Source organism: Loxodonta africana, chromosome 19 (genome assembly GCF_030014295.1).
Source record: "Loxodonta africana isolate mLoxAfr1 chromosome 19, mLoxAfr1.hap2, whole genome shotgun sequence".
In the NCBI taxonomy this organism is placed as follows: Eukaryota; Metazoa; Chordata; class Mammalia; order Proboscidea; family Elephantidae; genus Loxodonta; species Loxodonta africana.
In genome coordinates, this window is record NC_087360.1 from 21,521,726 (window position 1) to 21,548,650 (window position 26,925).

A 26,925-nucleotide genomic window follows, 5' to 3' on the forward strand; every position below is an offset into this window, starting at 1 on the left:
AAACGCTTGCTGCGTCTTCTGCGCCACATGTAATCGTTAGGTGCCTGTTCACCACTAGGAGGCGCTCCTCGGTGGGCCTAATAAGCGACCTCTGCTTATGCGCACGCGCACTCCTGGCCAGGGAGATGGCGCACGAGCTCCCGCGTATAGGGCGCAAACGCCCCCATTGCGCACGCGCATTTCGTGGCGGACTCCCACAAACTCAGGAGGCCTTACCTCTGCGCACGCGCATTTTAAGTCAGGTTCATGAAGGGGTAGCAGCGCGTTTCCCGCCTGGCCAGGGCTGGGGGTGTAACATCACGCGCAGTTTGATGACGACACTTAGGCGCTGGGTTTCGGAACGGCGGCGTTGGGCCCTGAATCGAACGGCGCTGTGGGCGCCCCAGGTGAGTGGTGGGAGCCGCCCGCGAGACATCCCTGCACCGTGGCGGCTTCCTGACGTCCCTGCCGAGGCCCACCGGGCGTCGCCGCCCCTCCATGAGCCCCAGGACTCGGGCTGGATCCCAGCGTCTCTGCACCGGCCGGGGCGGGCGGGGGCGGCCTAGGGTCGGGGCTGCACCTCTATGTCACTTATTCGGGCGGCTCGCACACCTGTCCCGGTAGGTGCTCGGTTAACATTCGTTTAACGAGTTCAAGGAAGGAGAGCTTCGAGTTAAAGCTGTGCCTTGTGGCTCAGGGAGTGGTGTGGGAGGAAGACTGGGTTTGGGTCTCAGCCCGACCCTTCCTTCCTATGTGACTCGACTGCTCCAAGCTTCAGTTCTCCTCTGCAACATGAGGGCCCGATGCCCACTTCACAGGACAGTTGTGAGCGACAAACGGGAGGATGCCGCTGCTTCGCCTAGGGCGGGAGCAGCTACCGGCCTCAGAACAAACCCCACAGCAGGGTGTGAAGCAGCTCCTGAAGAAAGTGGGTGTTTAAGGGGCGGGATAAAACAAACGCTTGTTGCACAGTCGCGGAGGGGTGTGACTGGGAGGAGCGTGGATGCTGCACGCTGGGAGGACAGAGTGTGCGGGGAAACAGCCTCTTGGAAAGATCTCTGTTTGGGGCTTATTCCTTCAGCTTCCCCTGAGCAGGGTGGTGCTTTCACTTCGTGTGGAAGGCTCTACCCTTTTCAAACAGTCCGGGATTTTATGCTGCCTTGATCGTTTTGGAGTAGTAAACAGTGTTTTCTTGATCAAATGGTTTATGACTGAGGCGTTTTATTTTAATTCATTCTTAAACCTGAAACTGGTAGCTAGCTAGAACTGAGAAACGAAAAAGCCTGGAAGTGTTCATATTGCTAAGACCCCAGCTGCCTACACCGCTTCCTTGTACCCAGCCTCTCTGCCTCCAAAAGCCGTCAAGGGTACTCGGGCAGGCTTCCCCCCTACGCAGTCGAAGTCTGGGTTTTTTTCAGTTTCTGTCCTGGGTGAGTGAGATTTTCTGATGGCTCATTCAAAGGCTACCTTGGCAGAGCTTGCCCTTCCCTCCTTTGGTTTATTCCCGTAAAGCACAGGTAATATAGACAGTGTTTAACTTTGTCTCTGAGAGATTTGGAAGGTCTGTGTATTCGAATCTGTGCTTAGCCATTTACTAGCTGGTGTGGGTAAGTGACTCAACCCCTTTGTCCCTCTGTTTGCTAATCTGTACTGACCTCATACGGTGGTTGTGAGGATGTATTTGCTGCTGCTGTGTGGCAGACTTAGCTTCAAATAGCACCCTTTTAGTATCTCAAAGTTACGTAGTCAGAAGTACAAGTGGGCTTGGCTGGGTTCTCTGCTTAGGGCTTTATAAGACTTTGTTCTTACCTGGAGGCTCTGGGGAAGAATCTGCTTCCAAGCTCATTAGGTTGCTGGCAGAATTCAGTATCTTCCAGTTGTAGAACTACAGTCACCATTTCCTTGCTGGCTGTCAGCTGGAGGCTGCTCTCTGCTCCAAAATCTGCCTGCATTCCTTGTTAGGTGGCTTCCTCCACCTTCAAAGTAGCTATGGCATATCGAATCCTTCTCATGCTTGGAATTTTCTGGCTTCCACTCTGTTACCAGCTGGAGAAAACGCTCTGCTCCGGGATCACGCTCTGCCCACCTGGGTAATCTCTGTATCTAAGGTCAATTGACTTGAGCCTTTACTTACATCTGCAAATTCCCCATGAACTTGGGTCTGAAGCTGGCCACCCTGAACTGCATAAGAATGACATTTCTGTAAAACACGGGATGTGGTGGTGCAGTGTGTGTTGGGTTATACAGACATTCTCATGGGCATTGCGAATGTACATAATCTGTTGTGTAGTAAATGTTGAGATCTCATTTTTGTTTTTTCACAGTGGTTTCCTAAGACGGCCATCTTTGACTCTCCACGGGAACCTGCCATGGCGTTCCCTCACTTGCAGCAGCCCAGTTTCCTACTGGTAAGTATCAACGGCCATGTGAGCGAAGGAACTTAAGTATTCTTTCCATTGACAGGAAGAACTCTCCAGTGGTTGTTTTCTTAGGGCCCAGTGATGGAAATAACACTGGACTCAGAGTTAGAATCTTTAAGCTTGATGCTGTCTGCTGTTGGTGTAGGACCTTGGGGTTCCTCAAACTCTGAGCTCTGGTGTTGATGAATTGATTTAAATTCCTATTCTTCCTGTTCCCTGGGCATGGGGAAGAGTAAGCAAGGAGGATGGACGTCAGAATTTTCATGCCCTTAAATAATTACACAAATATGAGATGGTTTGATAAAGCTAACTATCACCATCGAAGGAGCCTCTGGGTGATGTAAACGGCTAATGCATTCAAATGCTAACCATAAGGTTGGAGGTTCACGGCCACCCAGGGGTGCCTTGGAAGAAAGGCCTGGCCATCTGCTTTCGAAAAATCAGTCATCGAAAACCCTCTGGAGCACAGTTCTAGTCAGACACACATGGGGTAACTGTGAGTCAGAGTCAACTCGATGGCAACTGGTTGGTTGTCAGTGAAAGACGAACCCTGCTGTGCTGGGGGAACTGGAGCTGAGCTTTGAGTATTAAGCGTGATGCCAAGAAGTTGGTGTGAGACAGTACTGGTGATGAAGGGTGAACCCTATTTTCCTATTTTGTTTCTAATTTCAGTTCCCAGGACATACTTTCTGTAAACACTTGTTTGGAAGGGCATTCTTCCCTGGTGACCAAGGCCTAAACAGCCCAGGTTTCCATCTCTGATCGAGGCCCATGGTCCATCCTCTTTTAGAGTTGGATAGGGCTTTAGCTATCCTTGGGTCAAAGGCCTTGTGGTTAAAATCTTGGCTTTCCTTCCTGGTCTCAGTCCATTTGCAGAGAGGCCTTTCCTTCACGCGGTTAAGATGCCACCTGCTCCCCTCATCCCACAACTTTATGTTTAGTTCCTTAGTGCTCGTCCTGAATGTTTTCTGGCTACTACATTGCTTTGGTGGTTAGTGTCGACTGTTGGCTGGAACTGTCTGTAGTTTTAGCCAGTTCTTTACTTAGTTATCTACTATATAATGGATAATGGAGTAAAGAAAGTATCTGCCGATGCCTTCATGTTCTTGGCCATTCTCACCGCTGTCACATTTATGTAAGTTCAAAGGCAGTCAGCCACGTGGGAAATTTCCAATTTGTGTTTACAAACCCTGAATTCTCCAGGGCCTGGGGCGGGGGCAGGGGCTCCATACACAGTAACTGCCCTCTCCTGCCCCTGGAGCTAAGCCTTTTCTTGGGGATCGTGCAGGAGTCAGTTTTGTCCTGATAGTATGCAGTGCCCTGAGGTCACTGGTGATGCCTCAGGGAGGCACTGGGAAGCAAGCCTGAGAGCTGCTGGTCGAGAATGCATCAGGCTGCAGCCTCGCTGCTGGTGGCCTCTTCTAGGCCAGTTGGGCAGCATGACCTGATGAGTGGAGGTATGATGAGCAGGCTGGTGGTTGTGTGTCTAGCTCCTGCCTATTGCTTGGCTTTCTGTTTTGCCTTAAGTCAGAATATCAGCAAAAGCCACAAAGTGAACACACTTATGATTTTTCCCATTTGTTCTGTCTTCCAGGCTAGTCTGAAAGCTGACTGTGTAAATAAGCCCTTTGCACAGCGGTGCCAAGACTTGGTTAAAGTCATTGAGGATTTCCCAGCAAAGGTACAGTGTCCCTCTTGGGACTTGTTTTGCACACTCATTGAAAAGTCTTATTGTTGTCCACGATTCCTACCTCTGAGCACATCTGCCACAGAGGCCTGTCCTGGTACTGTGACTGTTCGGTTATGAGCAACCAGGGGTTCTCCACTGCAGGTGCTTCTGTCTCACAGGAGACACTTGGTAATATCTGGAGATATTCTTGGTTGTCACAGTTTGTGGGGGGAGAGTACTGCTGGCATCTAGTGGGTAGAGGCCGGGGATGCTGCTGAACATCCTACGGTAAACATCCCCTCACAACAAAGAATTATCCAGCCCCAAATGTCAGTTTTGCCAAGGCTGAGAAACTCTGATGTAAATACTTAAAATATGAATTTAAATTACATTCAGAATTGTCAAGTAGTAAGTGTCACTAAAAGCCCAGGAAGCTGACCTGGACGGGGAGTTAATATTAAGTGACAGTAAGTCATAGTTCAGGAGCTCACTCTCAGAAAGGATGTTGCTACTCTTTTTAATAGAGCTCTCATCTGATCAGAATTTTCTGACATTTAAAAACAATCATTTTGCTGTAGGCTGATTATATAGCTGGCCTAGATATAAAGCAGTACTACCTGTGTGCCACGTAACCACAGAGAAAGAGTCCAGTGCTGCCCCTGCGTTGGCACCATTGCACCACAGGCTCTATGGGTACAAGCCTTGGACTGTGGGTCTCTGAATGGGAAGTGACATCCTCAAAATGAGCACAGGGCCACCAGGGCAGGTGGGCAGCACATGGTGCAGGACTGGAGCCGGGCGAGTGGCTCTGTGTGGTGTGCCTGGTCCTGGTCCCCATGAGCCTCCTGGCACCCTCACCAGCACACTGTTCTAGGAGCTGCACACCATTTTCCCATGGCTGGTAGAGAACATTTTCGGCAGTCTGGACGGCGTCCTCATTGGCTGGAACCTCCGCTGCCTACAGGGGCGTGTGAACCCTGTAGAATACAGCATCGCAATGGAGTTTCTAGACCCTGGGTAGGTAGGTGTGTCGCCCGGGAGGTTCTGGGTATTTCCTCATGGTAATCCTGCTTTTAAATCACTCTGTTTCTTAAGAAACAGGTCAAGGTGGTTAGAAATTCACCTGCCTGTTTCTGTTTACCTGTTTAATTTTGCGCTCAGTGGCCCAATGATGAAGTTGGTTTATAAACTGCAAGCTGAAGACTATAAGTTTGATTTTCCAGTCTCCTACCTTCCGGTAAGCATGTGTTCTGTGGTGGCAAGAACGGTGCCTGGGGCAGAGCAGGCTCTGCACGGTGGCTGCAACGAAGTGGGTGTGCAGGGCCTGGAGAGGCTGTGACACTGGGCAAGAGAACATCACTGTGTCTGTTCAGGGCCCAGGAGGCATCGCAAATTAGAACTTAAACAATTGCTTTGATTGTTTTTTAAAGATAATTCCAAACTCTGCAAATGGACTGGCGGGCGGGGCCTGTGACCTGGCTGCTTTGCTCTTCTGAGCCTCCAGTGTATCAGGGCAAGTGGAGGGACGACCTGCTTCATGGCTGTAAGAAGCAAAGCCGGCAGGGCTCATCACGCACCTGGCAGGGCTCAGAGCGAGTGGGCTGCTGCCCTTGCTGGTTTGCGAGCTTTGTGAGGATGATGGGACTCTTAAGCAAGGCTCTTTGCTCAGACACCACCCACAGCAAAGGCATAGCAGGCTCTGTGCTGGTCTCCTCCTCAGCAGCTTCCCAAAGGGCTGTACCTGGGGGAGGGGAGATGTGCCTGGTGCCTGCTCAGGAGCCCCCGCCCCCTCTCTACAGGGCCCCGTGAAGGCGTCCATCCAGGAGCGAGTCCTCCCCGACAGCCCTCTGTACCACAACAAGGTCCAGTTCCCCCCTAGCGGGGGCCTCGGCCTCAACCTGGCACTCAGTATCCTTTGTGTCCTGCAAGTGGGGAGGCTGAGGGGGCCCAGCACACAGTGGGCGCTGGGGAGGCCTAGAGCACAGTGGGGGTGCGGGGTCTCGGTGCACACTGGAGGATGGGGAGGCCCTGGTGCACAGTAGGGGGTAGGTCCAACAACCTCTGTGTATTGGCTCCTTGATGCTGTCGTCAGATCCATTTGAGTATTATATATTCTTCTTTGCCTTGAGCCTCATCACTCAGAAGGTACAGGAGGGAACTCTGGGCAAAGTGCTTTACTTCAGTCCTCTGGGGTAGGGCGGACTCTCATTTCTGAGGAGAGCAGATGGGGCTTGGACTCTGTCTGGGAGCCAGCTGCAGCCTGTCTCCATTTCTCTTTTCCCTCTGGTTGACTCCCTGCCTCACTCCTTGGGCTCACTTTTCTTCCAGCCTTTGCTAGGCCCGTGGTCCTGCTCTTGGGCACTCATCCTTTAGTGAGGACCACAAATCTGTGGGCAGACCTGACCACAGAGCAGGGTGACCTGGCCCCCTTCGAGGGGTACAGGCTGGGGTGGGGCTGGGGGGCTGCCAGAGGACAGTGCTAGGCCTTTCCCATTTTCCTCACTCCTTTTTCCATTTCTCTCTCTCTCACTGATTCAGTCAGTGCTTCATGTTTTTCCCTACCTGGTATATCTGTGCTGAGTGTTTACAGTTTGGTGGGGAAGACACTTGGGCAGAACTGAGAGAAAAACTATAAGACAAGGCCCTCCCAAGGGGTTGTGTCCTGGCCTACTCAGCAGGACGGGGGTGTCCTAACTGGAAGGTCTGGTTAGGCCTTGAGTCGAGGCAGCTTCTTTTCTCCTTAGCTTGACCCTGGGTGCTTGTGGCCTGGCCCCAGGACTGCAGTGTGTCATACACAGGAGCTCTGGTGGTGTGCAGCGGCCAGGGTGGCACCCAGAGCTACATGCTAATGACATACTTGCTTTTCCAGCCACTGCCCTTGTCCCTCCATGTCCGGACTTCAGACTGTGCTTACTTCCTCCTGGTGGACAGGTACCTGTCGTGGTTCCTGCCCATAGAAGGCAGCGTGCTCCCCCCACTCTTCTCCAGTCCTGGAGGGTCTAGCCCCTCGCCCGCTCCCAGGTAAGGCTGCCCTGGCCCTTGGCTACCTGCAGTAGGTGGTCCAAGAGCTGGGCCTATCCCTGCAGCCAGCTGTAAGGGCTGGCCCTTCCTACAGAGAGTTACATAGTCAGACTGCTACCGTTTGTCCAGGGCACTGAGCCTTTCTTGTGCCTTAGTTTCCCTAGCATAGCCAGGGGCATGCCAGTGGTCCATGGCATCACAGATGCCCTTGGGTCTTCTGGCTGCATCAATAGGGCCTTGGTCTAGAATGGCAGCTGGCTCGTGCTCTGCCCTCAGCAGCACCCTTACCCTGGTGAGCAAGATGGAGAGGGCATGAGGCTGAGTAAGGAGAGTTGACGAAGGCTCTGGGACTGTTTCCTTTGGAGAGAAAGAACCTGTAGGCGAGGCCTCAGAAGGGTCGTCCCTGAAGGGCAGTCTGGGTGCTGAGCCTCTGTTGGCCCATGCAGGCGGGCCTGAGGTCATGTGCAGTCAGCCTCGGCCTGAGGAGGGTGCATGGGGCCTCTCATGCTGTAGCACATGGGGACTGACTACTGTCCCCAGAAGGTGCTCTAGCCCCAGCCACAGCTGCCTCTGCTTCCCTGACCTCCTTACTTAGATAGTCCATCTCCTTCCCTGAGAGCTGCAGGCAGGCTGTTCTTGCAGGTGCCAGCTCTGCCCACATCTGCTGGCATGTCCGCACCAGGCCGGACCTCACCAAAGACACTTTTTTCACCCATGTATGTGGACAGATGCCCACAGGAAGAGGTGGACTGAAAGGATGAGTGGCAGGGGCTGCTCGGGCAGGCAAGTGTCTACAGAGGCCACCGTGCTGGTGACGCTGCAACCCAGGAGGAGGATATGGAGATGGGCCGAGGGCACGCTCCTCGTAGGATCTGGGCCTGGTTCTGTTTGCTGTAACCTTTTGGAATAATTTCAGACTCACAGGGAAATTGTTGTGAATAATATAAAGAACCTTCGTAGACCCTATCCCCAGATTTCTGGACAGTTGACACTGCTACACTGGTCTTATCCGCTGCGTTAACCTCTGTGTGTTGTTTTTTTCTGAACTACTTGAGTAGGTTACAGACACAATGCCCTGTTATCTCTTAATATCTCAGCGTGTATTTCCTGAAAGCGAGCGCATACTGCTTCACGAGCACAGTACATCTGTCAAAATCAGGAGATTTGTGTCCCTACAGGACTCCCATCTAATCCTCAGACCCCATTGGATTCACCAGTTCTCCCAAATAATACCTGGCTCTGTCTGGCATCCAGTCGAGGCCCACTCCATGTATTGCGTGTCTATGTCTGTAGTCTCTGGTCTCCTCATCTTTTCTGACCGTGGCACCTTCAAAGAGTGCAGATCTCCAAAGAGGCTAGATTGCTGCAGAATCCCCCTTGGCTGGGCTTTGCCAGTGTTTCCTCCTGAGTAGATCCAGGTCATGCTTTGTTTCCAGGAGCACTGCAGCAACGACATGGGCTGTTCTCAGGGCATCTTGTCTGGAGGCCTTTGGTATTGTTTGTCCTATGGCTGTCAATGTTAGCTTTGATCACTGGGTTAACGGCATCTTGGCCAGGTTTTTCCACTGTAAAGTTAAAGCAGAAAGATTTAGCAAGACTATGTAACTATCAGGTAGTTGAATGTTCATCTACTAACAAAAGGGTGGCAGTTCACGTCCACCTAAGGCAGACTTGGCGATCTCCTTCCGAAAGATCGCAACCACGAAAACCCTATGGAGCACGGTTCTACCCTGACACATGTGGGGTTGTCATGGGTTGGATTTGACCTCGCAGATCACTTGTCTGTCAGTTTGTCATACTGTGGTGGCTTGTGTGTTTGCTGTGATGCATGGTATTTCAAATACCAGCAGGGTTACCCATGGTGGATAGGTTTTAGCAGAGCTTCCAGACTAAGACTAGGAAGAAAGGTCTGGCAACCTACTTCTAAAAATTAGCCAGTGAAAACCCTGTGACAGAACATTGTCTGACATAGCCTGGAAGATGAACTGCCTAGGTTGGAAGGCACTAAAAATACATGGTGACCACAAAAATGGACTGAAGCATACCAGCAATCATGAGGATGGCACACGACTGGGCACCATTGGGTTCTGTTGTGCATGGGGTTGCCATGAGTTGGAGCAGACCCGTTGGCAGCTAATAAGCCTTAGCGTTCCCGATGGTCTTCGGCCAACTCAGTTATTGCTTGGGTGGTGTCCTGGATTGAATTGCATCTCCCCAAAATATGTGTCAACTTGGCTAGGCCGTGATTCCGAGTATTGTGTGGTTTTGTGATCTGATTTGATTTTTTTGTAATCTGATGTAATTATCCTATGTGTTGTAAATCCCAGTCTCTATGACGTAAATGCGACAGGATTAGAGACGGTTAGGTTAATGAGACAGGACAGGTTGTATGTTGAGTTAGTCTCTTTTGAGATATAGAAGAGAATTGAGCAGAGAGGAGAAGGACCTCATACCGAGAAAGAAGTGCTGGGAGCGGGGGATGTCCTTTGGACCTGGGGTCCCCGCACCATGAAGCTCCTAGACAAGGGGAAGATTGATGACAAGGACCTCCCCCTAGAACTGGCAGAGAAAGCCTTCCCCGGGAGCTGGGGCCCTGAATTCAGACTTCCAGCCTCCTGGACTGTGAAAGCATCAACTTCTCTTCATTCAAGGCATCTGCTTGTGTTTCTGCTATAGCAGCACTGGGTGACTAAGACGGGTGGCCACCAAATGGCAAACTTCTGACTTCACCAGTCCGTATCTCCTAGTTCGCACTCTACTGTAAGGGTGACTCTTCTTCCATTGTGTATCCACTGTGTTCTTGTGGAGTTGGGGTTGTTACGTGATTCAGCAGGTTTGTGATCTGTCACTGTTTATTTTGATGTCCAGATGGCCCCTGGCTTGGCTATCGGGAGCCCCTCACGTGGGCTTGTTTTCTTGTCTCCTCAGGACACCAGCCATATCCTTTGCCTCCTATGGCCTCCATCACACCAGCCTCCTGAAGCGCCACATCTCCCACCAGACATCTGTGAACGCAGACCCTGCCTCCCACGAGATCTGGCGCTCCGAAACCCTGCTGCAGGTGAGTGCCGGGGAGGCTGTACCTGCTTCCACCTTGACATGGACTACTTGACCACCTTCCACTGTGGCTCTGAATTGTCAGTATTAACTGTTGTGAAGTTTAGAAAAGCTTGACACAAAATTTACCCACCCTTCTCATATGTTGTTGGCAGTGTTTCCTATTCCAACTTTATTCCTTGTCCACAGAAGTTTTTGTCTTTTTTTTTCCCCCGTTCTCGTGGTGATGTTACCGTTGCATAGTGTTTTAGTTTCCAATGGGTCCGTGTTGAAGCTCTCCCTGCCCACCCACTGAGGCTCTCCTGCACATCACTGGAGCTGTTTCCTGTGATCACTTTGTGGGGAGTTAGACCCACCCAGTGATGTCTCCTGGAGACCTTTCCGTGACGCTGAGCTGAGGGGCTTGTGAAGCCTCCACTCGGGCCAGCAGCTCAGCAGCCCTGTGCAGTCTGCCTGTGAGGGCTCCAGCCTCAGTCAATGACTACCTGGATGTGGACAGGGAGGGGTTCTGTCTCTCCCACCTCATGTGTAACTCTGGTGTGTGCACTACTATGCTTTGACAGGTGACCATGTTATATTCACAGCAACCCCAAGAGGTAGGAACAGCCAGCATCATGTCCCCGTTTGCAGAGAGGGACCGTGGGGGTGGCTCTGACCGTACACAGCTGATGTGGGTTGTGCTGGCCCTTGACGAGGACAAGTGGCCAGGACATGGCTTACAGAGACAAAACAGCCACCACCACCTTTTCGCAGGTGTTTGTTGAGATGTGGCTCCACCATTATTCACTGGAGATGTACCAGAAGATGCAGTCCCCTCATGCCAAGGTAGGTCTGCTCAGGCCTAGGCGTGCCTGACCAGTCTGGTCCTTCTGTCCTTGAGCAGAGTTAGGTCTGGAGGGCTGGATGGTGGGCAGCTGAGACCCACCATCTCCCCTCACACCAATGCCCAGTGAAAGGTGGGTTTTGTTCTCAGATGCTGAGGTGGGTCTGCGCCCCAAGGGCTGGGCAGCTGAGGTCAGGATGTCTGTCCTCTCCAGGGCCAGCACCAGGCGTCTTCTGGAGCCCAGCCTTGATGGTGGGAACAAGTGGTGGGGGGATTGCTCTTGCTCTGGGAGCTGGGGCTGGCTCCTCTGGGAGGCTTGTCTGTGCCTGCCCCCTCTCCCATCAGCAGCGCCTCCATGCTTGCCCGCTAAGGTAGTAGCTCAGCCCAGGCAGACCCCCGCCCACCCGGGTGACCAGTTCGAGCCTCTCCTGCCTGCCCACACTGCCCTCTTACCTTCTCCAGAGCACCAGCAAGCAGCTGTCTGGGTGTTCGGGGCCTGTGCCCTCCTGCATGTGGCCTGCCACCTCCTCCTCCCCTCTTCCTTCCTGTCCGTTCCCCTCTTCCTCCCCAGGCAGCTCAGTCATTTGCTGAGGTGTGGGACTGGCAGAGTGCCTGGAGTTCAGGGCAGTCTGGTTCTGGCATCCCCACTGGACCTGTCAGGTTATTGGTTCTGTCATTCAAGGGGCCAGGGTGGTACTTAAGAATCACACTTCCTGAAGCAGCTGGGATTCTGCCTGCTCACGCCCCTGCTGAAGGCAGCATCAGCCAAGGCTCTGCTGCTCACGGGTTCTGTATATCAACTTGGATATTGTCGCTGCTGGACACAATTCTTAAGGATTTCCTTAAGAATTAAGAATTGATGGCGGGTAAAGTTAAAACTGAAAATGGTGTCTGTTAACCTACCTCTGTGGTTCTCGGGGATCCCATTGCCTTGTTCATGATGCAGAGCCTCTGGTACCAGTTCCCACACCCAGTGCTGTGCTGGGCAGAGGTGGGTGCACAGGGGACCCCAAATCTTGCCCTTGGCCCCAGATGGGAGGAGGCGGGCAGGTCTAACAGCTGAGGATGCTGCCTGAGCCTCTCAACTTACAGAGCACCTGTGACGCCCTTCCTGCTTCTAAAGCAGACAAGTTGCACGCTCCCGACTGATGCATGGCCGTCCTGGCTGACCATGGAGGTCCTCTGAGCCCCGGCTCTCCCTGGGCTCCTGAGTGCTTTTTCTACTGTGCATATGGCTGGGTCTGGCTGGCCGTATGCTGCCTTAGCTTCCGTCTGCTTGTTCTGTCTTTGGAGCAAGGAGAAGCAGCCCCACTCAGTGTCGCCCTGCTGGGAAGGTGCCTTCTGAGCTGTGGGTACCTGTGCGGGGTTTAAGTCCTCAGGGCACCGGGAGGGGCAGTGAGCTCTCCCTGCTGGGGATGCTTCCCTTCTCCCCACGCTGCTTCCTCTGCCAGATCGTGGGGTGAGCTGCTCAGGTGATAGCATTGGGGGAAGACTGAGAAGTTCCCCCCAGGCGCCCAGAGAGGCTCCTCCCTTTGCCTCCTCCCATTTGGACAGAGGAAAAATCCTGAGAAAACTGGAGAAGCCAGCTGTGCAGGTCAGCCTCACCTGAGGCCCCACACACTGACTCAGGCCCTGGGCTGCACCAGCTGCATGGTTCCTGGGGTCACTTCTCTCTTCCTGACCCTGTGGGTACAGGAGTATAGCTCCAGGAGGCCCTGCGGGGGGCCTGAGCCTCACTCAGTCCCCCAAGGCCTGGGCCTCCGTTCCACCTCTGCTTGCCAAGCACCACCTCTGGAGTTCCTGCAGGCAGTTGCACCAGCATGGTCAGGCTGGAGAACTCTGCTCCATTTCCTCACTGTGCGCTGGGGCTAGCTCTGCACGGCCGTGCTGCTTAGCAGTGCTCTTTCCCGCCCTGCCTGGTGTGTGTCTGGCTCCTTGCCATCTGGCTCGAGGGTTCTGTCTCTCCTGTGTGAGATGGGGTAGGGCATGCTGCTTGGACAGGGGCATGGCCTTGCAGGGCGGGACATGTGGTGGGCTGGCTGGGGGCTGCGTCTGGCTGAGGGGGTGGCTTCTTCAGGCCTCAGTGTGGCAGGACGGCCCACTCCCCATCACAGCTGCCACCCCATGTCTAGCACTGTCCCAGCCACAGGGCTCCACCTGCCGGGTACATGTTTTCTGGGCTCCTGCCGTTGGACAAGGAAAGACCATGTGTATTAGAGATTGGGAGATTCCTCGTGAGTAGAAGAGTCTAGTGGTCCTGAAACAAGAACTAATAAGTTACTTACACCATCTCTGAGTAGAAGCTTACCCATAACGCTGTACACTGTGGGGCTTGGCCATGCTCTGCTCATTGTGCCTTGCGTACCTCCTGGGCTGAGCCTGTGCCCCTCTGAGTTGCCTTTAAGAACCAGCCCCATCCCCTTGGTTCCCAGAGAAAAGGAGGGTACAGTGATCGGGTTTTAGATAGATAGGAACTTGTCATGGCTTATGCTGGTTTGGTAAATTTCTCCTTAAGACAACCCAGGGAAAGCCACCAAACTTGTGTTTTTTTCCACGGGTAGAGAGGCCTCCATTGGGAGCTGGCCCCTCAAAATTTCTCTTCTGAACCTGGGCCTTCTGGGCCCTTGTGCTGGCAGCGTGCCCCAGTGAGCGTGCCTCAGCTCCTGGTGGGCTGCAACGTGGACATGCTCACACAGTGCAGTCCTTCAGGGTGAGGCCCCTTCCGGAAGGAAAAAGTCATCTGACCTCTTGAAGCTAGAGAGGCTGCTAGGGGCCTCTGAGTGATCCTGAGGGTCTTTGGCCTGGCAGGGCCTGGCTCTCACATGGGGGCCCCTCTCTCACTTTGCTGAGCCAGGAGGGGTCACAGTTTGGGCCACTTGGGGAGTGATGTTTCCCCACCTGAGGTGGCTGGGGCTGTGGTTGTGTGGATTATCACTGACTGTGCTTTTGTTTTGTTTTTTCTCCTTACTTCTGGGCTTACTCTCACTTTTGTCTCTTTCTCCCACCTTTGCCTCCCCCTCCGGTCCCCCCCCCCGTCCCCGGCCCTCCCTGCCCTCCCTGCCCTCTGCCCTCTGCCTTCCTGCTGCTTCTCTTGGCTTCTCTGCTCTGTTTGTTGTCTCAGCTGGAGGTTCTGCACTACCGACTCAGTGTCTCCAGCGCCCTCCACAGTCCTGCCCAACCCGGCTTCCAGGCCCTCCACACCTACCAAGTACCGACCGTTTTGTTTGTTCTGTTTACTCCTGTCTGTGGTGCCGTCCGTCTGCTGAGCATCTAGTCAGTGCAGGAATAGAACGAGGCCAGGGAACAGGTCTTGAATGATCCGGGTCAGCCTTCAGCCTGGCCCTGTGGGAGGGAGCGCCGCCTATGATCCTTAGGGCGGTGGGGCGCAGACCCAGACTCCACTGCTGGCCCCTGGGGCAAGGGTGCTGGCCATGCAGCCCTTACAGCGGTCTACCTCACTTTCCCGGTGCAGAGCCTCTGCTCATGGAGCTCCCGGGCGCCTAGCTGGTGCAGGTCCTTCTCCGCGTGGAAGTGTCACCTAGCTTGGCCTTAGCCCTGTGTATGAAGCTAAGAGACTAGGGAGAACATGGGGCCTGGCCCCACCACCTGAAACCGCCAGTCCCGGTACCAACTGGCCAGGTCTCTACCAGTCTTAGCCAGCTGCTTGTAGGCCCTCAGTGGTGACCTGGGGAAGGCAGTGCAGGCTGCTTAGGCAGAAATGGCAGGTATGGGGAGGGATTCAGGACCAAAGGTGGCAGAGCTTTGTGGTTGGCTAATTTGTGAGATGGGTGCCCAGGAACTGTGGGGCTGGGGCCCTGCTATGCCCAGGTGGCCGACCAGCTCACTGCTCGTGGAATTGCACAGCAGTTGTGTGTGTATTTTAGTACAAAACTAGAAAACATGTCTTGAGAGTCAAGCGTTGGGATAGAGTTGGTGAAGGCAGGCTTCAGTGGGGGTTCGCGCACATCTGAGCAGCCTCATTGTGGGGAAAGGAGGTCCTGGGGGCTGGTGGGGTGGCCAGGGAGGGTGTGATGTGGGGAGCGGTGCAGTGGGGGCTGTTTCTGGCCCCTGTTGGGGGGTTACGTCAGCTAAAGCTTCCTGGGCTTGTCCTCCTCCTCCGAGTGTAGGAGAGGCGCCCTGATATGAGAGAAGAGACCCTGGGAGGGCAGCCCAGAAGGGCAGCACTGAGCCCCGGTAGCGGGGCCCAGCGAGGTGTGTGGGGAGGCCAAGGCAGCCTTGGCCAGAGACTCCCAAGGGGGATTGGGCTTGGAAGTTTGAGGACAGGATGTTTCGCTTGACAGGCTAAGTGGGAAAAGGGGCAGAGGGAACCCCAGTGCACTGGTGGAAGGTGGGCAGTGGTCTCTAGACCCCCTGGAAGTGGGGAGAGGTGTCAGGAGTGAAGGCCACATGGCACCCTGAGACGGGGAAGGGTAGCTTTCAGCGCATGCAGAAGGGGAACAACTCAGGACCCTGGGCTGGGAAACGAAACTTGAAGAGGACACCTCTCGGGGGGTGGAACGGGCTGTCATTGATGTCCCAGAGAGCTAATTTTCATCGTTGTTATTAAAATATTTCATATTGCTCTTTAAAAATAGAAGTGATTTTCCACCACAGTCCCACCCCTCGCGTGTGTCCTCTGGGCCTGCAGAAGCATTTTCATGGTGGGAGAAAGTAGGCATGCGGGTATAGCATCTAGTGGTTCCTCGGGGTGCAGGCCATCCCACCTCAGCCTCATGTGTGGTTGGATGAGGCAGACCAGGGCTCCTCTTCAGGTGTGCTGAGGCCCCAGGGGGCAGTGGGCAGGTGAGGTGGGAGGAGCCAGGGGCTGACATTCAGGGGGTCCTGCCGCCCCCACTGCTTTTTCCCTGCATGACCGTTGCCTGAAGGCTCCCGCCCACATTAAGCTGCTGAGCAAAGTGGACAATCTCCATGGTGGCAAGTGGCTCTCTGCCTCAAAGGTCCTGAGTTTACTTTGTGGTGGGTCAGAAGTTAGGCTCACAAGATCGCGGGCCCCCTTGTCTTGGGGGTTTTAGTTGACCACAGGTGACGAGGGAGGAAGTGCCGCCGCATGTGCCCCTCACAGGCTAGAGCCCCTCCAACCCTTGTCCAGAAGAGGAGCTGGTGGAACGGGTTGGGCTTGTAGCAAAGAAGTAACAGGGATGTTTACTGGGAACGGAGAAGCCATGGCCTGGTGAGTTGTCTACAGGACCGGGAGGCAGGCTGCAGACCCTGAGTCCAGAGTACAGGTGGGACGCTAGCCTTCCCCCCTGTAACAGTCCTCATCCTCCGGCTGGCCAAGAGGTGAGGACCCCTGAGGAGACGCACCCAGGTGGCAGTGACTGATGTCACCCACAGGTGGTACACAGCTATGCATTGTGAAAATGGGAAACATTCTCCAGACTGGGTTGTTTTATCGAGCCGTCCACTAGGGATGTCTGTGCAGGCACTGGGTCATCATGTCACCACCATCGGGGCAGTCTCAGTTCAGACCAAGCGGTGTGGCATGCATGTGCAGGTACTAGGGCCAGGGTGGCTTGGGTAGTAGGCCCATACCTTTGGCTTGGGTGACGCAGCCTTGAGGGAGTGGGTCTGGTCACATGTGGGCCACTCATCGGGGGTGCAGGAGCTCCCCAGACTGTCCCGGGCCAACATGTCTCTCCTTGACACCAGGAGTCGTTCACGCCCACCGAGGAGCACGTGCTGGTGGTGCGGCTGCTGTTAAAACACCTGCATGCCTTCTCCAGCAGCCTGAAGCCAGAGCAGGTCTCGCCCTCCGCCCACTCCCATGCCACCAGCCCCCTGGAGGAGTTCAAACGGTGGGTGTGGGCTGTAGAGGCGTGGGGTGTGGGCCCAGCCTCTTCCTTGTCTGTCAGCCTGGTCACCCACGATGGGGTGGGGCACTTTCCTGCTCAGGGACGGCTCCCACAGGGTGGGGCATGCTCTTGACTATCCCTGATCTGTCTCCTCAGCCCGACCTGGCCCCAGAGCCTCAGCTACACAGGTGGAGCTGTCGGGGCCTCTCCCCACAAGGCCTGTGCTGTGCTCTTTAGTGGAGAGAGCCACATTGGCCAGGGGCAGTGGGGAGCCTTTCCTCCTGCCCAAGCAGGGCGAGAGTGGGCCTCGGCATTTGTGGGTTTCTGAGGAGCATCTGAGGTAGCTGACGGGCTGTGCGTGCTCTGCTCACTCGGTTTTTCCAGGCTGGCTCAGCACCTGCTGTGTGGCCTGGAGCATTCCCTAACCTCTCTGAACCGCAAGTTCTCCCTCTGAAGGGGCCTAAAAGGGCTGCTAAGGTCATGCGTGCCCAGTCCCCACCTGGTAGGTGGGCCCTCGGCACGTGGGGGTCCCTGGGCTCACATCTGCACAGGTTTTCCCTCTGCTGGGCAAACCAGCCAGCCCCAGGCTGACCCAGCTTCCCCCCCAGGGCTGCCATCCCACGCTTCGTCCAGCAGAAGCTCTACCTCTTTCTGCAGCACTGCTTTGGTCACTGGCCCCTGGATGCGTCGTTCAGAGCCGTGAGTGTCGTCCCTGTGGTGCCTGTGCTCACTGTGTGTCCCTGCTGAGGTGTGGGGCTGGGGGCCATGGGGCAAGATGTGAGACGGATGTGACTGCCATTACGGAGGCCTGGAGGGGACCTGGGTGGGTCTCAGTGTTTTGCCCACCTGGGTTTCCAAAGCCAGCCTTCTGGTACTGAAAACCTGTGCCCTGACTCTGAGCTCAGTTGTTTGAGCTGGGTGGCTGCAGCCTCCTAAGCTTCACTCCCTGGAGCTGCACTCAGCTCCCGAGGCTGGACCAGCGGGCGAGCCTTACTACGGAAGGCTAGTGTGAGGTTAAATCAAACATCACAGGGACTGCCGAGCCCCTCCAAGCCCTGTTAGGGGACACTTGTCTGCACCTCCAATGAGGTCATGCCCTGGTCCCGGCAGAGCCAAAGGCCCACGGCAAGGGGGTAGGCCTTCTTCCTTCTGCCCGTCCGCGTGCCTAGCCACCACCCACTGGGGACTCCTATCTCTCACCAGGTCCTGGAGATGTGGCTGAGTTACCTGCAGCCGTGGAGGTATGCTCCTGAGAAGCAGGCCCCGAGCAGTGACACCCAGCCCCGCTGCGTGTCAGAGAGATGGTGAGTCGGAATCCCCTCCAGCCCAGTGACTGCGTGGCTTCCTCACAGTGGGCACTGCATCTGTGGGCGGGGGTGGGGGGGTAACTGGGGGCCCAGGCTGCCTCAGTGGGGCTCTTCTCTGAGTCCCTGTGGGGTGAGCATAAGCCACCCGCAACTTGACCATACTCTGTTGGGCCCCAGAATTGTGCAGCCTGGGCCTGAATTGATCCCCTGGAAATGTGGGTGGTCCTCTTCCCCTGCCCTGCTCTGTACCCCTGCCCTTCACTGTCTCCTCTCGGCTCAAATGCACATTTAAGGTCTCATCCATCCCACAAGCCTCCCCCACTCCTTCCTCTCTGGCCTCCGGGTGTCATCTTCCCTACCCAATCCTCACGGCCACCCAGTGGCTTCTTGTCAGCGGCCTCCCTCTGCCGGCCACCTGGCATCCCCATGACTGCCCTCGGACTGCCACCCTGTGGCCCAGTCTCCCCTGGCTGACTTCCCCTTTGTGCTCTCTGGTGTTTCTTTCCTTTGCTCCTGTTCTGTCTTGGGCTCCTGGGGTGACCTCTGCCACATGCGGTTCCAAGCCTGTAGCTTTGGTCCTTTTGGAAGGGGGCCTCGTTCTTGTGCGTACATCCTTGTGTCTGTTCTGTTTTATTGTGGTGAAATACACAGGATAGCATTTGCCGTATGAGTGATTTTTACATGTAAAGTTCCGTGACATGAATTACATTCACTGTGTTGTGCAGCCATCACCACTATCCAGTTATGGTTTTTTTCATCACCCTTAACCACACCTCCCCGTTTCCCCTCCCCCAGCCCCCGTTAACCACCAATTAATTAGCTTTGGTCTCTTAGGTTTTTCGCCCATTCTAGAAATTTCATCTAAGTGGGATCACACAGTATTTGTCTACTCGCGTCTGATTATTTTGCTCCACGTGATGTTTTCTGGTACATCCATGTTGTAGCACATATCAGGACTTCGTTTCAAGGGACCTCGTTCTTGTTGGGGATTCTGTCATCAGTGGGCCTAGGTCTCATCCTTCTCACTTGCCCACCCACAGGCCCTCTGAGCTGTCATTCCCAAGACCTTCTTTATCTGAAAACCCAGGGAAGGGAAGCATTAGTGGGCAAGGGCCAGTGTGGCCCCTGCCTCCAGTGGGAAGGTGGGCACAGGTTCCATATAGGCTGACCCTGACCCCTGCTGCACTGGTCCCCAGGGCACCCTTTGTCCAGGAGAACCTGCTGATGTACACCAAGCTGTTTGTGGGCTTCCTGAACCGCGCGCTCCGCACCGACCTGGTTAGCCCCAAGAATGCGCTCATGGTGTTCCGGGTGGCCAAAGTCTTTGCCCAGCCCAACCTGATGGAAATGATCCAGAAAGGTGAGTAAGCCCTTAGCCCTGGGCCAGCTGGGTCCCAGTCCTGGCAGCATCTGGGTCAGGCCTGCAGCTGGTAGGATGCAGCACCTAAAGAGGGACCCAGGCTTGTATGGACCCCAGAGAAGGCTGGCTTGGAGACCTCTGGTGCACGTTGGCATGGTGAAGACTTGTGTCAACCCCTAATCCTCCCCTTCCTTGGTTGTTCAGATAAAGAAGGTCTTGGTAATGACAGTTGAGGGGGCCTGTGAGTGGGTATGCTTGGCTGGTGCTCTGGCTGTGCCAGAGGGAAGGAGGGCGCCGTGGCACTGTGAGCTGTCTCCTCTGGAACTGCTGTTTCTCCTGTGACTCCTGGGGGTGTGTTTGGAGGCCATCTTCTTGGTCCCTCTCATACTTTTTGTCTCTTTCTCTTTGTGAGAGTTTGTCTTGCTCTTGAAACTGGAGAGGATGAGTGTCAGGCGCCAGCCCCTCAGGTCCTGCCATCCCTCTTTCTGGCTTACAGCCAGCCCATATGCTAGCCACCTACCTAGTGTACAGTGCTGCTGATGTAGGACCCACTGGCCCCTTCAGAGGGCACATGGTGCTCTCTGCTCCTCACAGCCTCAGCAAGTACTCAGGACTATTGCCAGTGGCTACTCGGTTTCCTGTGCCCTTTGAACTTAAAGCAGACTCCTCTCTATCCCCAGGAGAGCAGCTGTTCCTGGAGCCTGAACTTGTCCTCCCCCACCGCCAGCACCGCATCTTCATGACGCCCACATTCACCGGGAGCTTCCTGTCGTCCTGGCCACCTGCCGTCACCGACACTGCCTTCAAGGTGAAGAGCCATGTCTACAGCCTGGAGGGCCAGGACTGCAAGTACACCCCGATGTTTGGGCCCGAGGTCCGCAGCCTGGTGAGTGAGGTTCTGGGAATGCACTCAGCCAGGGTCTGAACCCAGGGAGGGTCGCAGTGCAAAGGAGTGAGGGTCACAGGAAGAGGAGGGAGGAAAGCTGGATAGTCTTGACTATGCCCCCTCCTTCTTTTCCAGTGAGCCTAACTTTTCTCTGAAAGGCAGCATGTGTTAGAAATCTTTCCAATTTAGAAGCCTTTAAAAATCCTTCTCCCATGAGGTCAGCACAATTGGACTAAACCAAAAACAAAGAAGTTTCCTGAATAAACTGAACGCTTTGAAGGCCAGTGTAGCAGGGGCAGGGGTCTGGGGACCATGGTTTCAGGGGACATCTAAGTCAATTGGCATAATAAAAGCTATTAAGAAAACATTCTGCATCCCGCTTTGAAGAGTAGCGTCTGGGGTCTGAAACGCTAGCAAGCAGCCATCTAAGATGCATCAATTGGTCTCAACCCACCTGGATCGAAGGAGAATGAAGAACACCAAGGACACAGGTGATTACAAACCCAAGAGACAGAAAGGGCCACATAAACCAGAGACTACATCATCCTGAGACCAGAAGAACTAGATGGTGCCTGGCTACAGCTGATGACTGCCCTGACAGGGAATACAACAGAGAACCCCTGAGGGAGCAGGAGAGCAGTGGGATGCAGACCCCAAATTCTCATAAGACAGACTTAATGGTCTGACTGAGACTAGAAGGACCCCGGTAGTCATGGCCCCCAGACCTTCTGTTGGCCCAGGACAGGAACCATTCCCGAAGCCAACTCTTCAGACGTGGATTGGGCTGGACAGTGGGTTGGAGAGGGATGCTGGTGAGGAGTGAGCTTCTGGGAACAGGTGGACACTTGAGACTATGTTGGCATCTCCTGCCTGGAGGGGAGATGAGAGGGTGGAGGGGGCTAGAAGCTGGCAAAAGGGACACGAAAAGATAAGAGTGGAGGGGGAGAGTAATTGGGAGTGTGTAGCAAGGTGTATATGGGTTTTTGTGTGAGAGAATGACTTGATTTGTAAACTTTCACTTAAAGCACAAAAAAAATTATATAAAAAAAAATCCTCCTGTGGAAGCTGAGCCCTGCTGATCCCTGGTCTGGGTACACACAACCCGTCCAGGCTTCCCTCAGGCCACCTCTGCCTGGGTGAATCTTGCCCATCTTTCCTGCTCGAGCTGGGGGCCGTGGTGGTCCCTCCCAAACTGTTCATGTGCACATGCCCCTGGCAGGTCCTGCGTCTGGCTCAGCTCATTGCCCAGGCCAAGCAGACGGCCAAGTCCATCTCCGACCAGTCTGCCGAGAGCACAGCCAGCCGCTCCTTCCTGTCGTGGCTGGGCTTCTACCCTTTGGACACCAGCAGCTCCTACCCGACCAATGACCTTGATGAAGTGGGGCAGGACAGTGTACGCAAGACAGACGAGTACCTGGAGAAGGCCCTGGAGTACCTGTGCCAGATGTTCCGAGTATGTGCTGCAGGGCTCGTCGTCCATGGCCCAGAGTGCCACCGGTGCCCCCTGTGGCCAGATGTCCTTCCTTCCCCCATGGCCAGCACTGTTCCCTCCTCTTTCCCTGCTTGCCTACACCACAACTGGCAGTTACAGGTCCCACTCTCTTCATAGATGAACCCAGTGTAGCTTCTATCTTGGGGGAATATCATGTCTGTGCCATGCTCATGGCCTGATGGGGTGACATCTCATCTCTTGGTGCATGTGTCTCCTGACAGCTTAGCGAAGCCCAGCTGGCCCAGCTTACACTTGCCTTGGGGACGACACAGGACGAGAATGGGAAGAAGCAGCTTCCAGATTGCATTGTGGGAGAGGATGGGCTGGTGCTCACCCCTCTGGGCCGGTATCAGGTAAGAGTCTAGGACACAGAGTAGGCAGCCTGGAAAGGGCCCACGGCCCTGTTGCCTTTCACCCCAGGGAGGGAGGCCTGCTTCTCTGGATTGTCTACCAAGAGGTGCTTTCTGAAATGTCCTTGTGGCCTGCTTTCACCTGGTGCTCATCTCTCCTGTGGTCTCTAGATCATTAATGGCCTGCGGAGGTTTGAGATCGAGTACCAGGGCGACTCAGAGCTGCAGCCCATCCGGAGCTACGAGATCGCTGGTCTGGTCCGCGTGCTCTTCCGGCTCTCCTCCGCCATCAACCGCAGAGTGAGTGGGGTGGGTGGCATCTCACATTGTGGGGAGTGTGTGGCCCTCTGAAGGCTGAGGCTGGGAGAGGGTTTGGCCCTCCAGTCCCAGGAGTGGCCTCGCTGCCTGCACGCCTGTGGGATGGCTCCAGCCAACTACCTTCCTCACGCCATCTGTGCCTTTGTTTGTGCTCAGTTTGCAGGCCAGATGGCAGCCTTGTGTTCCCGGACCGACTTCCTGGGCAGCTTCTGCCGCTACCACCTCACTGAGCCTGTGCCGGCCAACAGGCACCTGCTGAGCCCTGTGAGACGGGCACACGCTGTCAGCCAGGCTGGGGGCCCCAGGCTCAGCCTGCGCTTCCTGGGTAGCTACCGGACGCTGTTCTTGCTCCTGCTGGCTTTCTTTGTGGCCTCCCTGTTCTGCATCGGGCCCCTGCCCTGCACCCTGATCCTCATCCTGAGCTACCTGCTCTACGCCTCGGCCATGGCGCTGCTCACTGAGTGGGGGAAGCCACACCAGGCCTGACAGCCGACTCGCTTCCAGTAGAAAGAAACCTTCAGAGGCCCCTGGGGAAGGTGAAGGAAGGGCAGAGGCAGCCCCGTGCAGTCTTCTGTCACTTGCGAGCCTGGACACAGTTGTCTTCACACTTGTGGGGGATGTTTCTGGCAGCAGTGGAAGCACCTGAAAGTGGCCATGAGCTGAGAAAGGAGACCATCCCAAGACACTCCACCACCAGGTCACATCCCATGTGTTGCTGGAGGAAGAGCCTACCGGGACAAACTGCTGACACCACTCTGAAGGACGCCCTTTAGTCATTGTGGGACTTAGCTCCTCAAGCTCAGGAGCTGTGGGCTGCCAGCGGCTCCTGCCCTTCCCCAGAGGCCTGGTGCAGCCCTGGCCTGACCCATCTGCTGTCCTTAATGTGGTCAGATGTGCATTGTGACACCAGGACAAGATTTTAGCCTCTGGCTCCAGGGAAGAATCAAAGTTTTCAAAAAGGATTCCTGAGGAAATCAGATTATGGCTCTCCTCTGACTCCTAAGTGCAGAGCTGCGCTTTGCCGCCACACCTGGTAAAATGAGGGTCGGTTTTCCAAGTGGAGCCACAGAATTCCACTTCTAAAGAGATGAAGTCCTCCACGAGCCCAGGTGCTTCCTAGGGAATTTTAGCCTTGGGCTCCTTGGCCCCCAGGTCATCACACCCCCCACTTCAAGGTGGCCCAACATCACTGCCGCTATGTCACAGGCGGGACCTTCGTCTTCGGGAAGCATTGTCAACACACCCAAATTGATGGAGTCTGATCTTAGCGGTGTGTGCTCTACAACCAAAGATGGTCAAAAGCAGTGTTCATATCATCAGTAAGATCAGGTACTTAAAGACACAAGCTTTTAATAAAACAAATTCAGATACGACACCGATATGTTCATCCTCAAATACAGTCCCCACAGGGTCTTGGGCACCTTCAGTTATCCCACAGAGCAGCTCCATTTGACCTTAAACCAGGCCTTTAGTTTTTGTGGTGGGTTGTGTATTTTTTGTTTTTCAATCCCATAAATTTTCGAAAACATAAATAGTGGGCTTCCTATTTTGATGTAAACTCAGAATAATGGTATTTTGGAGCCTGGGACCAAAAAGCAAATCTGACATGTACCTGACCATGAATCTTGCTCCAGGAGTCTTCTGGTTTCAGGGCTCAGTCTGCAGAATTTCACTGCACAGGGCCCGCTGAGAACTCAGGAAGTCTGCAGAAATGGCCACTGGATGCCCGTCATCCCTTTGTCCCTTTGTTCACAAGTCTGGTTATCTGGTCGTCCTTAGCGCTCCTTGCCCAGGGCTCGGGAGTTTCCTTTACAGCAACAACAGAACACAGGCAGGTTTTAATTCTGAAATGCCTGCAGTGGAAAAGGGTGGGGATGTAGCACAGTCCCTGCTGCTCTAAGCCGTGTGGACTTGACCGTCTACTCCACAGCAGATCAGAGCATGCCTTAGTATGAAAGGCAGCAGTCCTGGGACACACATAGGTCATTCTCCTGTGGCTTTGCGTGTACCAGATCCGGAAGCTCAGCAGGTTGTGTGTGCTCACCAGCCCCGTGTGAGTGCATCACCAGGAACACTGGAAAACCCAGTTACTGGAGAACTGAGCGTGACAGCTCACACTTGAGCATTCACTGAACGGCAGCGTGGTTCTATCAGAAATCTGCAGCCTGGAGTTGGCCAGCCAGACAGCAGCAAAGGCACACGCTCCCCTGACCACCCCCAGGCTGCCCACGGAGATCTGCAGCCCAAGAGAGAGACATGGATCTCATCATGTTCTTGACACTGGCCTCAAGGGAAGTGGGCACTGGCTGACCCAGCCAACCTGCCTCAAACCATCCCTCAAAAAGGTGGGGTGGCCTTCCCCAAACAGCTGTCAATTGTTAAATGTCCCCTATCCCCTTGGTAGATCAGTTGCTTTTGGTCACAACTGATGGAAATGGGATATTAGATTTTCTGCAAGTTCAGCCTTAACAAATTAACTGGTTTTTGTTACCAGTCCCATCCAGTCAAGAGAAGGGGTATGAGGGTGCATTGCAAGATGATGCCCTGAGGTCAGATAATGACACCATCCCCCACAACACCCACTTCGTGCCTTCCACTGACAAATGTATACATCTCCCTCCCACCCCAACCTCTATGGTCCTACAGTCATCCACCACCCATCACCCTCTCGCCATCATTTCTTTCTCACTCGTTTTTCTTCACCCAAAAACATATTCAGAACTCACAACACCCTAAACAAAAACAAAATACTCCATTTTATCCATTTGTTAACCATGAGCCAGCCACCTGCTGGGTGCCACACTCGCCTGTGCCTGGGACACCATGGGGAAAAGGCAGGACCTACCCACAGCTCCCATGACCTCGCAGTGCAGAGCAAGCAGAATTCAAAGTCTGGGAATAAGCAACCTGCGATGCAACATGACAAGCAGTAGTCAAGGACAGGTAGTTAGGCCTGAATGCCACTGTGTTGCGGAAGAGCAGCTGGGAGGGAACAGGACTTGTAGGCACTTGGTGGCTTGGGCCTGGGGAGTGATGGGTTGTGGCAGGAGTTGGGGGGTGGCCAGGTGAGGTAAGGGTGATGGGACTTCTGTTTTAAATCAGCCAAATTTATGTTTTGTAAAGATCTGTCACTACAGATTTGAGAAAGGACTGGCAGGGGTAGGGGAGTGGAGTGGAAGCTGGGGGACCCTGCGTGGAAGAGTGGGCCCAGGAAGGGAGGAGTGGAGGCTGAGCTGGGACTGGTAGAGCCAACCGGCCAGGCTGGAGTCAGGCTACAGGAGCTTCCCTGATTTGTTTCTGCCCTGACTCCGCTGAGTGTGATCTTGCCCCAAATGGTTGCCAGCAGGGACCCTGTGTTCCATTCCTCCAGGTGAGTCATCTACTTTGAGGTCTACACCCTGGGGCTATCAGGCTCTGCGTAGTACACAACCTGCGAGGCCCTGAGTGGGGTGGCCTGGGCAGCCAGAATGACATTTTACATCCCAGTTCCATTGACTGCCAAGGACTCAGACACAGCATAGGGTGTGTGGCCTGCAGACCTTCATGCTATCTGCTTTGCTGAGAACACACTTTCTCAGCCCTTGGTGGGACACTTGCCTCCTGACCCTTTAAGACCATATTCTCCCTGGCACCATGGGTAGACTCCCTTTCTGACAGGTAAACTTTCCTAGTTAGGATTTGTCTCCTGCCACCGTCCCATGTGCCATCTCCTCCTCTCATTTGCACTCCTTTTCCCCATTAAGAGTGGCTGACCACACTGGCTGCCCAGGGACCTGGCCTGAACAAATTGCCCACATTCACTGTTATTCTCGGGGCACCTCAGGTGATTAAAAGTCTTGTCCATCTTGAGAAATTTGAGGTATTATCCCATTCAGTTACTTTTTTAAAAATGATTTTTTTTTTCATGTTTACTCTTTAATGTTAAACTTTTCAAGACATGGACAACTTTGAGGAATTCTGTTCTGAATGCCAAAAAGAAAAACTGCAGAAACAAAGGTCATGAAAACATTTAAATATCTGTGATGTTATGGTTGTTTGTCAACTTAGCTGGGCCATGATTCTCAGTGGTTTGGCAGTTAATGGTATAGTTTGGTAGCTAAGTGATGATGTAATTACCTCCATAATGAGATCTGATATAATGTAGGCACCTGCATGATGAGATCTGTTAGGAGCAGCCAGTCAGTTGAAAGGCATTTTTCTTTGGGGTGTAGCTTACATCGGATATAGGTGGACTTTCTGGCAAAGCATGTTGGCTTTTGCCCTGGATTCTGTAGCTGGCTTCTGTTCATCTTACATCTGGTTCTTGGGACTTGAGCTAGTGGCTAGGCTGCTGATCTTGGGATTCATCACTCCACAGCCTGTGAGCCAGAGGCCTGCTGTCTGACCTGCTGATCTTGGGTTCATCAGCCCCTCCAGCTACGTGAGTTAGG

General features: G+C 54.2%; 1 protein-coding gene across 5 annotated transcripts; it reads left to right on the forward strand.

The window, feature by feature from the left end:
• Nucleotides 1–180: 180 nt before the first annotated feature.
• On the forward strand, nucleotides 181–26,509 carry SMPD4 (sphingomyelin phosphodiesterase 4). Of its 5 annotated transcripts, XM_064272372.1 has the most exons (20): nucleotides 181–386; nucleotides 2,304–2,387; nucleotides 3,994–4,080; nucleotides 4,943–5,085; nucleotides 5,230–5,305; nucleotides 5,868–5,976; nucleotides 6,161–6,213; nucleotides 6,938–7,089; nucleotides 10,018–10,150; nucleotides 10,900–10,971; nucleotides 14,091–14,177; nucleotides 16,640–16,785; nucleotides 17,391–17,481; nucleotides 17,986–18,086; nucleotides 19,286–19,449; nucleotides 20,130–20,335; nucleotides 21,555–21,788; nucleotides 22,049–22,180; nucleotides 22,349–22,477; nucleotides 22,652–26,509. In XM_064272372.1, exons 1-20 carry the CDS (start codon nucleotides 312–314, stop codon nucleotides 22,979–22,981), a joined length of 2,604 nt encoding a protein of 867 aa, XP_064128442.1. In that variant the 5' UTR covers nucleotides 181–311; the 3' UTR covers nucleotides 22,982–26,509. The 5 variants fall into 5 exon arrangements, with proteins under 5 accessions (XP_064128442.1, XP_064128443.1, XP_064128444.1 ...); XM_064272373.1 differs by lacking the exon at nucleotides 14,091–14,177 and having other exon boundaries at nucleotides 182–386; XM_064272374.1 differs by lacking the exons at nucleotides 14,091–14,177; nucleotides 16,640–16,785; nucleotides 17,391–17,481 and having other exon boundaries at nucleotides 183–386.
• Nucleotides 26,510–26,925: the final 416 nt, after the last annotated feature.